This window comes from Cervus canadensis, chromosome 4 (genome assembly GCF_019320065.1).
Source record: "Cervus canadensis isolate Bull #8, Minnesota chromosome 4, ASM1932006v1, whole genome shotgun sequence".
NCBI classification, from domain to species: domain Eukaryota; kingdom Metazoa; phylum Chordata; class Mammalia; order Artiodactyla; family Cervidae; genus Cervus; species Cervus canadensis.
In genome coordinates this window covers 57,298,240-57,310,524 of record NC_057389.1, presented here as the reverse complement: position 1 = coordinate 57,310,524, position 12,285 = coordinate 57,298,240, and the positions used below count along the sequence as shown (strand labels likewise).

The 12,285-nt window shown below is 45.5% G+C and overlaps 1 protein-coding gene across 5 annotated transcripts in view; it reads right to left on the bottom strand.

Moving 5' to 3' along the window:
* Nucleotides 1–1,154: 1,154 nt before the first annotated feature.
* The window catches only part of PFDN1 (prefoldin subunit 1), a 68,033-nt gene continuing 56,902 nt past the window's right edge, over nucleotides 1,155–12,285 (bottom strand). The window contains exons 4-7 of one of the 5 annotated variants that reach the window (XM_043465332.1): nucleotides 4,894–4,920; nucleotides 2,516–2,640; nucleotides 1,944–2,023; nucleotides 1,155–1,469 (exon numbers count right to left, since the gene is read on the bottom strand). In XM_043465332.1, coding sequence (XP_043321267.1) covers nucleotides 1,993–2,023; nucleotides 2,516–2,640; nucleotides 4,894–4,920 — 183 coding nt within the window. In that variant the 3' untranslated portion in view covers nucleotides 1,155–1,469; nucleotides 1,944–1,992. Of the gene's footprint in view, nucleotides 1,470–1,625; nucleotides 2,024–2,515; nucleotides 2,641–4,893; nucleotides 4,921–12,285 lie in introns of those variants that run through there. The other 4 variants (XM_043465333.1, XM_043465334.1, XM_043465336.1 and 1 more) reach the window with 4 other exon arrangements.

Below are 12,285 nucleotides of genomic sequence, written 5' to 3'. Positions count from 1 at the left end.
CTCTGCCGCCACTGCGCACGAGTGTGCCTGCCCCGCCTCTTCTGATTGCTGAAATCAATGACTAGCTCTGCACAGACATTTCTACCTTCAACACAGTGGGATTCTAGATTAGCAGGGGTTGCTGCTGTTTAATTCAGTGACTTGATCTTTTTAATGTTCAAATCCATTCTTATTGGCCTTTCACAAATGTGCTAAATGACTTTCCTCTTTATTTTTTTGGCCAAAGGCTTAGTTATAAAATATATATTTATAATTTTAAAATTATATTCAAGTTTGATGTAATATACCACTGAATGATTTCTCTGCTCACATCCTGTATGTTTCAATAAATTTGTCTAAGCCTCAACTGTCTCAGTTATTCCAGACAGAATCTAAGCCCTCGATTTCTCAGCCACTGACCAGTATACGAGGAAGCTGCTTTACCTGTTCATCCTGGCAGCTCCTAGGAAGGCAGGGCCCAAGGCCAGGTGTCTTCCAGTCGGGTCACGGGGCCTTTGCCAAGACAGCATTCTCTCCCCAGGCCCACGGAGACGGCCTCGCCAAGGAGCCACACTGGCTTCTTCCCTGAGCCTGGAGCAGGGTGTCCTGGTAACCAAGGCTGCCCCAGGGCCAGACAGACCTGTTTTTCTCTTCCTGCTATGCCCTCCCAGAACCTACCCCCTCCGTTGCCACACGAGGAGGAAGAGAAGAGAGCTGTCACGATGTGAAATACAAACAAGCCGGTCAGGCCATCCGTCTCAGCTTTGGCCGCAGGGTGGCGCTGGGCCGCCACAGCAGCAGGTCTCATTTTCCTCCAGCGGCCCGTCCTGAGGCACAGCTGACAGCTCTCCCTGCCTAACTGCGCCTGCCCACTTTCCCTCTTCAGTTGCTGACAAATATTTAACTAGTAGTTCTCTTGCTTTAAAAACAAACAAAATATTTAACTTCCATCTCTCTCTTTAAAAACAAAAAGCCATGATTTTGTATCGTCACCTGATTTCTGTGGAGTAAACGGCAGGTACCCCCATGGCTGATTTCAAGCTACCAACGTGGTACCTTGAACATGGGAGTCAGGAAGAGAAGGTCAGGCTCACATTGCTAGGTTGTATTTCCACTATCCAGACACAACAAACTGTCTCAAAAATAGATAATGGTCAAATTTAGTAAAGTAATTCAGAAAGGACAAGTTCTTAATAATTATTAACCTTACTTTTAATATAATGTAAATTTACAAATTTCGTTTTTAATAATGGCGATTGTTTAACCAACTCAATGGACCTGAATTTGAGCAAACTCCAGGCGACTGGAGAACAGAGGTGCCTGGCGTGCTGCAGTCCATAGGGGCTGCAAAGAGTCAGACACGAGGAGACTCTAGGCAGACTGCCACTGAGGTACGACTGTTGTGATCATATATTCAGCTATGCCTGCTCTCTTTTTTTCCTCATCTGCATACTACTGATACATGGAGGCTCAGAAGTTGAGGGGTTTACCTAAAGGAACAGAAACAGAAAAAAGAGGGCAAGGCTTCAGTGCAGAAGGAGCAGGGCCACAGCCCTAGAGAGGCAACAGGGAGGAGTGAGGTGGAGACATTCTTTGCCTCTCTGGTCCTCTGTTCTCATCCATCAGCTCAAGAAAAGCAGACTTAGCAGAGTGGGACAGATGTCTTTTATTGGTCTGACCGGCGTGACCAGCAGTAGGCCCCGGAAGAACTCCCCTATCTGTCCTGGCTCCCATCTTCCCTTCCCTGGAGTTCATGATTCAACCACAGGGGAGAAGGGTAGCAGGCAGAGCCAGGATAAAACATAGAAGGATGAGATTTGAAAGGGGCTCCAGGCCATGCATAAAACATAAGGTTACTAGACCATCCAGATAAAATGTCCCTCAGGCAGAGCAGTTTCTCTACACAGGCTCCTCGCCAGGAATGGCAGGGATCAGAAAGAAGAGGTTCCTGAGAGGCTGCCTACTGTGCCCTTCGCGCCATCAGCATCTCCCGGATATTGTCCTCAGCTTCCTTCACACTCCGCTCCAGATAGGATTTTTTCTGCTGCAATATGAGAAGGAAACAAGGGTTAGGATCAGGGTGAATGTGCCAAGCTGACAGATGCTGCTTTTATGGCTAAGGGTTATGGCTTCTCTGTGACTAGTGACTTCCAGGAGCCTGCTGTCTGTTGACAGCCAGGTGTACACAGCTGCCCCAGAGCATCCCCCCACCCCGACGCCTGGGCACCAGGGAGGGTGCCGCTCAGTTCCGGAAGCAGAAGTGCTCTGTGGGAAGCAACAGCACTCTTCCCCAGAAGGAAGCAGACTCTAAAAACAGGCGTTGTGGTACATGAAGTTACACCAGACAGACAAAGGCCAGGAAATTCCAGGACAAAGCTCTGGCCCCATAACAGACTGTCTCTCAAGGTTTTCCACAGCCCAGGCCAGGCGCCTGTAGCTGTCGCTGCAGCAGAGCGGACAGTGTGCCCTCCACTCTGTCCAGCGCGACGGGAGACAGGCTGCCTCGCGGACTGAGAAGCTGTATCACACGGCTTACCGAGGCAGATGAGTCAGGATGAAATCTGCTTTTCTAATGAAACCACTGCCTGCCAGGAATCCAGGACAATGACACACGGAGTAAAACAGACCTTCTGGAAGTTTACCTCCTACCCCATCTGGGTCCTAAATTAAAAATCTCAACTTAGACAAAAGAACTTCACTTTCAGGAGCCACATCTGGACCAGGATTACGAAAGATTAGTCAAAGGAAATGATGTCTGTAGGTTATTTGCCCTGTGGTCACCGCAGAAGTATGGTGGCTTCACCACTGGTCCCTGCCCTGAGGACACACTTGTGGCTCCGTTCCCACTTAACAGACATGACATGAAGTCTCCCTTTCTGGGGAATGCTCAAAATAATCCCCTGCCAGGGCGCATGGGATGGAGCCACACTAGAGTCAGAAGTGCAGAGCCCTAGCCCAGTGCCCCTCCCTCACCCCAGCAGCTGGGGGTTTTGACTGCTGAAGTGCCCAGATGACCCGGGGAAGCCAGGCAAGGGCGGCGGCAGAGGGCAGGTAAGCAGCCTGGTCTCAGGCCTTGCTTGGGGATTGATCCCCAACCTCTGAAGCAGAAAAATGAAAGGGCTTCTACTGCCCAAGGCCTTCACCATGAAACCTCTCTGGTGCCCCTTCTCCATACCCCTGCCTCTAACTTCTCCCACTCTGTCCAAACATTTATTAAATGATACACTGGAAAGTATAGTTTCCTTTAGGTGCTGTGTGCTGAGGCATCCACAATTTTAAATATAGCTGATTCAAAGTGCTGTGCCAATTTCCACTGCATGGCAAAAGGACTCAGTACACACATATATGTTCTCTTTCATATTCCCTCCACCATGTCCCTCACAGGGCATGGAACACAGTTCCCTGCTCTACACAGCAGGACCCCACCATTTATCCATCCTATGTGTAACAGTCTGCATCTGCTAATCCCACAAATCTTTATCTTCACAGTTGTTATGTGAACTTCTGGTTCCTGTTTGTCTCCGAACTTCAAATTTCTTGAAGGCCAGGAAGAGCCCTGTCTCTTTGCCCATCTCCCATCCCTTCAACTTGCACTCAATTCCTTACAAAAGAACAAGAGCTCCACAAAAACTCCTAGTGACCATGGTGATTCTATGGCCACAAGTGTGTGTTACTGCCAAGAAAATTTGGTACACCACTAAACCTGGTACAGTCCTATCACTGTGATATCAGAGTGGGAACTTAAACTTCCTCTGATAAACAATCGTTAGATTTACTTGTGGTGAGTAAAAAAGGCAAACACTAGTAACTTCTGACACACCACTGAAGAATGCACATGTACCAGGTGTTGCACAGCAGCTAGAGAGTGAGTGCCATGCGCCACCTGGGCACCTTTTGGGTCCCAGCCCGGTAAGGAATCCAAGGAAGAGGAGAGGGGAGCAAGTGGGGTTCTAGCCCTGCAGTTCAGCCAGAGCTCAGGATCCAGGTGTGCTGCATTTCATGTCCACCCACTTGCTGCCCCAGCGAGCAAAACCATCAGACTGGAATATCAGCAAGAGCCTTTCTTCCTACAGCCCCAGCCTCTGGACAATCAAATCCAGGTTGTAACTCTCAGCTTTAAAATTCTTTATTCTGCCACATCTCTTCCTTCCATTTTCCACTTCCAGTTTCATTACTTTTTTGTGATTTTTACTACTGCATATCCTAAAGTCTTCAAGTTTCAAAATAATGTAAAATGAACTTGTCTATCTTCAGTTTAAACAGACTTACTGGACATTAAATAATTTTTTTTTCATCCCAACAGATGGGGCATCTCTAGCATAGTCCTGCTTTCCAACTGTATTTCAGCTGCCTCATTCTCAAACATACCTAAGCCCAGAAGACCCTCACAGTCAAACCTGTACCAAAGCACAGGATATGGGTTGAATTGTCTCAGGAAAAGACATGATGAAGTCCTGACCCCTGGTATGTGTCAATGTGACCTTATTCGGAAACAGGGTCTTTGCAGATGTAACCAAGTTAAGATGAGGGCACACTAGGACTAAGGGACACACCCAGGGGAAATGTCATGCAGAGAGCGGGGGGATGCATCTCCAAGAGAAGGAAGGCCGAGGATGGCCCACAACCACCGTCAGCTAGACAGCAGGAAGGACTCTTCCCTAAACCCTTCACATGGAGCGTGGCCCTGCAACACCTTGATTTTGGACTTTTACCTTCCAGAACTGCAAAAAAAAAAAAAAAAAAATCAATTTCTGTTGTTTAAGACCACCCAGTTTCTGGTAACTTGTTATGCGGCCCTATCCCAGAGACAGAGTTTATCCCAAGGTTCTTTTGGACCCATACCTTTCACCCACACCGAATCATAGAGGCTTAGGTAAGGATCCCTAAAAGTGAGAATGCTGAAGTTGTACTTACCTCAGAAATAACTGTTGTAGAATTGACCTAAATACAAATGAGACCATCAGAGAGAATGGAGAAAATTAAGGAACCAATGATTAAGTTAAACCTTCTCTTCCTTAAATCTCCACAGTTTAAAACCATTAGTCAAACCAGAAACCGTGTGGACCTGGCTCTTCCCCATTCCTGTAAGTAACTCCATTCTTGCAACTCAAGGCAAAAACTTCAGTGTCATCCTTGAATTTTCTTTCTTTCACACCTGACAGCCAATCAAACAACAAATCCTGCTAGTGCTATCTCAAAATATCTCCAGACTCTGACCTTAATCAAGAGCTTCCTAAGTGGTCTCCTTTCTTCTATCCTTGACCACCCCCCTTCAGTTTCTTCACAGTGGCCAGAGTCATCTTTCAAAGGCCTCCCATCTCTCTCAAGAGGCAAAAGCCTTTCAAAAAGCCATGTATAGTCCTGCTCTAAGCTGACTCTCTGACCTCCCTTCCCGTGTACCCCTCTCTCACTTCGGCTCCAGCCCACTGGCCTCCAAGCTGTCCCACCAATCCACCAGCCATGCTCCTGCCTGTCCTTTGCCTGTGGTTCTGTGTAGGGACTCTCTTCCCCAGATATCCACAGTACTTGTTCCTTCATGTCCTTCAGGTCTTTCTCAAATGTCACCTATGGGAAAGGCCTTCATGATCACATGTAGCTCCATACTCTATTCTCCTCACTCCTTAGCACCTATCCACCTGAAGGGGTGTATGTGTATGTCTGTCTTCCCTATGAGAAGACATGGTTCTTGACGGCAAGACACTGCTCATGACAGAGTCCCAGTGTCTAGAAGAATGGCTGGTTTATAACAGGAACTCAGTAGTTGAATAAGTGCATTTATCACGGGAAATGAGGCCTTTCTGATTTCCTTGTATGCACACTCCATTTTAGTTTCCCTCCCAATCTGCATGAAAGAGGACTACCCACCAGAGGAAGCAACGGCAGAAAATAACCATTCTCCTTCAAGGTGGTTTTCAGTTTCTGGCATTGCCTTCTAACCTCTGCCTCTAGAAATGCACAGGTTTAAAACTCAGACCTCACTGATGCTGACGCGGACATCAAAACCTTGCTCCCATGAACAGGCCCTACGTATGGGCCAAAGCCCTTATGCTCTAACTGGTCAACTTGTGAAACCATAATACAAACCATCCCCATTTCCCGCATCCTGGAGTCAGAAATCATTGAGAAAGGCTCCACGTGATGTCAGTGTCAAGGCTGCTGTGCACAACAAGGGGATAATGACTGCTGTGGAAACTCTAGGAGGCATTTTCAACCCCCACCTTCCATCCCGAGTCCTGGGAAGGCATCTGCTGGCCTCACTGCAGCACCTTTCTGCCTTACTGAACGCTCCCTCAGAACACTTTCCATAGGAAATTCTCTAGTGGCATCAAACCACAGGGCTCTGGGCACAACAACATTCTTGTGGGCCTTGTCCTGACACAAAATTCTGAGATTTCCTGTGGGGCTCAGCACGGCCAGGGAAATGACATTGTTGGCCTTCTTGCTCATCAGCGTGAAGTTCTTCTTTCCGGGAGTCAGACTAAGGACCTGGAGTTTCATTCTCATCCTCTCACCAAGGAAAGAGGCTCAAGTCCCCTAGAACTTTTCTGACATGACACAATCTCTCAAATAGACTCCTGAGGTAATGCATCTTGTGACATTATCTCTACAGACTTTTCTTAGGAACACTGTTTTCCTCTCTTTCTCGAAATTAATGCTTTTCCTGTCTGTCTTACCTTGGGGTATAGAAAAGTTTTTTCCTCTCTCCCGTTTTATTTTCCAACTTATCAAATGAGGATTTAGACAATACCAAATTAAAAACTCAAGAGCTTCAATGATTCTCCTGTTCTCTCAGTTAGTGGAAGAATAAAATGGCAGAGGGGGCCGGATGCCCATAATGGGGAAATTTAACAAGAGGCCAGCATCTGAGGCTGAGGAGGCATGTTTTGGCAGATGGGGTAAAATGTGAGGAGGGCAGGGAAACAAGAGGAAGAAGAGAAAAACAAGGCAACGCAAGGGCACAATGAGAGAAGTCAGAAAGGGAAATGAGACCGGGATGGCCAGAGCTCTGAAAGTGCAAGTGTCTGCGTGGGTGAGGAGCACCAGAGGCAGAAAGGGCAGGACAAACCTGACCAGGTACTTGAAGATAAGAGACAAGTGATCCAAGGACACATGTCCACTTATGAACTCATCTGGGTTTATCTACTTCACCATAAGGAAACAACTGGGCTGCAAGGTAACTGTTGAACTTCGTATGGCTGGGAGATGAGCTTAAAGAAAGGAATTTTAGGTGTGGAACAAGAGAACAAAGAGAAACCTAAGAAGGGGTTACTGTCTCCTTATCTTTTAGAAACTGCTTTCAAGACACCTTTCAGAAGTTCCTCTGCTGAAAGACAGGAACAAAAGACTTGGAACAAAAGACTTCAGCAATGACTTTTTTTTCCTCCCAGATGTTCTTCTACTTCCTAAAGAGATTCTAACACAGCTACCATATGAAGCCAGACTCCCATATCCCACCTATGATCATATGGCTCAATCTACCCAAGGCAAAACAAAACTCTGCTCTACTAAAGTTCCTTAGAGCAGAGTTATACCAGGGTGGAGGCAGGGGGAGGAAAGGGGTCATATTTCCTCCAAACAATGACGTTCATTAGCATTTTAGTCCACCTAAAGTTTGTGATCTCTACCTACTATTACTCTCCCTACCACATCAGTTTCATTTAAGTCTCAGAGAAAGACCAGTACATTAGACAATACGAGCAACAAAGAAAACAAGCTCACAGGTTAAGTGAAGAGCAAGGTCGGGTACCTGTTCCAATGCACGTGGCAGATATCAGGCTTTAACCAAAGAATCATTACGTTCACAGGCACCAACCTTAAAGGGGTAAGATAAGACAATAATCATGTTAAGAGGTATATAGCTAATGGAGGTAGGGAACTTGGCTCAAAGAGTATTAAAGGGAGAAGGAATCCAATCACTAACTTAAATACCTAAAACAACAGCTCTTGAAGTATGGTCCCCTGACCAGCAGCACCAGTAACACCTGGGAACTTATTAGAAATCCACGTTCTTAGGTCCCAACCCAGACTTACTGAATCAGCACCTCTAGAGATGGAGCCTGGCAATCTGTTTTCACAAGCCCTCCAGGTGCTTCTGTTGCACACTGAAGTTTGAGAACCTCCTTCAAAAATGGACTTCAGCAAACTCCTTCAATAAAGGGCCAGAGAGTAAATATTTTAGGCTTTGTGGAACTACCTCTGTCACAGCTACTCAACTCTGCCACTGTAGTGCAAAATGCAACATAAAAAATGTGTAAACAGGACTTCCGAGTGGCCCAGTGGTTAAGAATCCCTGGGCCGGGAAGATCCCACAGGCTGATGGGCAACCAAGCCAGTGCGCCACAACTACGGAAGCCCACACACTCCGGAGCTGGTGCTCCAACAAGAGAAGCCACCACAATGAGAAGCCCATGCACCGCAACTAGAGTAGCTGCCACTCATCACAACTAAAGAAAGTCTGAGCACAGCAACAAAGACCCAGCACAGCCAAAAAGAAAAAAATTTTAATGTGTAAACAGATGGGCTAGCTGTGTTCTAAAAACACAAAAACAAGAAGCCAGCCAGATCTAGCCAGCAAGGTTTGCCAACTTCTCTTCTTTCAAAAAAGAGGGAGCCTTACAAGGTAGAACTGAATCCAGCAAGCAGAGATTTTAACTTTCAATGAAAGCTGCCTAATAAAAGCATAGATTTCCATCCATCCACCCTTCCATTCATTCATCAAGTTTACTGCCAAACCATCTTCTCTTTTTTCCTCCAAAATCCCTGGTCCTTGAAGTCTGTGGCATCATAGTGCGCCATCCTCGTCTCCCCTCCTTGCTGCAGCAATCTACCAGTAGCCTGGGTGCGGCCCCCCATTCATCGATGGTTCACCGTCTCCCTCTCCACCACAGCTGCGCCGCTCAAGGTGACTTCAAGAGTGGAGATGATCCATTCAATACTATGACCTTCTCTCCCCTCAGTTTTTACTTTCCCCACCTGAGTCACCCAGCCCATAGTCACACCCCAGAGATACTGACACCAGTAACTGTACCTCCTCCAGAATTTCAATTTCACCACCACCACTTCATATTTTTCCAGGTCATTTTGATCTGATAACTCTCCCTCCAGCACTTCTTCAACCTCATCACTCAACAAGTTTTTCATTATCCACTCTGCTTCCAGGACTTTCTCCCCTCCCACCCAGCTCAGCGTCCACAGTCCACCATTTATATTTATTCCCCTTCTAAACTTCCTTTTGCTCCCTCTCTCCCTCTGTTGCACTTTCCTAGCAACATACTAACAACCCAAGCTAATCCAACCATCCATCTACTCCACATTTGTACCTGACTAGCTGAACGTAGCTGGAGAAAAACACGAAACTCAAGACCATGAATTTCAGACACTCACCAGTGTCCAGAAGCTCTATTAAAGTTCCTTAACGTATTAACTTCTTTGCTCTCCCAAATAACTACTTCATGCCCTCCTGTCTCCTCAGATTTCCTATACTCTCTCTCCCTCTCTCATTCCCAGCTCAGAGGAAACAGAAGCAATCTGAGGAGAATTATCTCTTTTTCACTACCAAATCCACCACCTGACCTACACCTATACATATACTCTCTTCTTTCTCCATGTTAAAATGGACAGAGTGTCTCTGTTTTTATAAAAACACAATTCCACTTGGCCGTTGAATCCATCCCCTGTTCAAAATTTTCACTCCCAGTTATCCTTTTTCTCTCTTCTTAATCTTCAACTTCTCTTTCTCTGCAAGGTAACTATCGGTAAGGCAGATCACACACAACACACATCCACACTTTTCTTGCCCTCACATTCCCCTGTAAGTACTGTCTCCTTTCTCTCCTCTCCATCTTGCAAAACCTCCTGGACTAACTGTTCAGCAGCTGCCATCATTTCCTCACCTCCCATTATCTCTTCAAACCTCTCCAATCACACTTCCCATATACTCTATCGAACTGACTGAAGTCCAGGTCACCGATGATCTCTATGTTACCCAAAGCAGTGGTTACTTTCTGTTCTCTTCTTACTCCACCTGTTCATTCTTACTCAACAGCATTCAACACAATTCTTGAAATAACTTCCTCTCTTAGCTTTCACGATACCACACTCCTATCTTTCTCCTACATTACTGGCTACTCCTTCTAAGTTCTCTTTTGCTGACTACTTCTCTGCTCAACTTCAAAATGTTGGTATTTTCTGGGAAGCTGTCCTTAACTTCTCTTCTCTTCATCACTCTCTCTTAGAAACCCTCATCTACTCTCAGCTTTAAACATCATTATGACTCCCAAATCTGTATCCCCAACCCAGACTCCCCTTAATTCCAGATTTACACGTCAAATTGCTTATAAAACATATCTTCCTGGTTGTCAAACCCAAAATTAACATGTCTAAAATAAGCACAATTGATTTATACATTCAATTGCTCAATTTAAAAACCAGAGAAACAAAAAAATACAGAAGCCACTCCTAATTCTTCTCTTTTCCTTGAACCCCAAAATCCCCCCTTTCATCCACCCATCAGTCTTAACTTACTTCCAAAGATACCCCCAAACCATCCTCTTCTTTCTATCCAGCACCATTGCTACCATCCTAGCCGCCTCTATCATCCTCGCCTGGATGTTTGTCATGGATATTTTAACAAGTAAATCAGGGTTACTTTCTGCTCAAAACCCTTGAATGTCTTCAAATAAGATCTGACTCTTCAACCCAGGAAATAATGCCCTGCATCATCTGGTCCAAGCTAACCACTCCAACCTTATTACAACTCTTTCCTTTTCTCACTTGCTTAAACAATTCTAAATGTTTTCTAACAAGACATTTTTATCATCTGTGCCCTCCACCTGGAATGTTCTTCTTTTGGATACTTTTAAGTGGCCGGCTGTTTCCTCTCATGCAGACCTCAGCTGAAATTTCATCTTTTCTGAGAGGCCTGACCAACAGCTCTCTAAAATATCACTTTACTACATATTTTCTTGCTTATATTGTCTTCTTGCTTATACTGTCATTGTCTATATCTGAATATGATTTTCATAAAAGCAGGGATCTTCTCTGATGTGATTAAACCTTCATCCTCAGTACTAAGAAGTGACACATAATTTAACCAACATTTACTGGGCACTCAATACATCCTACGCCTGAAGAGCACTGGGATTAGAGCAGTGAACAAGTCACACACTTATTCACAGATTACACTGTTGCAGGACATACAGACATGTAATTACCATTGCAACAAGGGCTCTGAGGGAAAAGCACAGTGTCTAAGAGAGGAAGGGGCTTCCCTGATGGCTCAGCAGTGAAGAATCTGCCTGCAAAGCAGGAGATGTTGAGTTCGATTCCTGGCTTGGGAAGATCCCCTGAAGGAGGAAATTAGTAACCCACTCCAGTATTGTCTGGGAAATCCCATGGACAGAGGAGCTTGGCGGACTACGGTCCAAAGGGTCGCAAAGATTTGGACACGACTGAGTGTCTGAGTGTGTTAATACAGTAAACACCTGGTATAATCAAGGAAATCACAGAAGCACTTTTGAATAAGCTATGAAGGATGAATAGAAATTAAGTGGAGAGGTTAGCAGGGGGAGAGAGCAATTCCAGGCAAATGGAGCAGCATGTGCAAAGGTCGAATGAAGCAAGACATGTCTGAACTAAATGAGAGCAAGTGAGGTTGAAGTACTGAAGGGGGAGGGAGGGACAGATAATACAGAAGGATGAGGCTGGTGAGGTTGAGTCAGATCACAGAGAGTCAGAAGTCATATTAAAGATCTTAAAGATGATGAAAAGCCACTGGGTCTTTTTTTTTTTTTTTTTCAATTATTTTTATTAGTTGGAGGCTAACTACTTCGCAACATTGCAGTGGGTTTTGTCATACATTGACATGAATCAGCCATGGAGTTACATGTATTCCCCATCCCGATCCCCCCTCCCACCTCCCCCACCACCACCACCCGATTCCCCTGGGTCCTCCCAGTGCACCTGGCCCGAGCACCTGTCTCATGCATCCCACCTGGGCCGGTGGTCTGTTTCACCATAGATAATACATGCTGTTCTCTCGAAACATCCCACCCTCGCCTTCTCCCACAGAGTCCAAAAGTCTGTTCTGTACATCTGTGTCTCTTTTTCTGTTTTGCATATACGGTTATCATTATCAACTTTCTAAATTCCATATATATGTGTTAGTATGCTGTAATGATCTTTATCTTTCTGGCTTACTTCACTCTGTATAATGGGCTCCAGTTTCATCCATCTCATTAGAACTGATTCAAATGAATTCTTTTTAACGGCTGAGTAATATTCCATGATGTATATAAGCCACTGGGT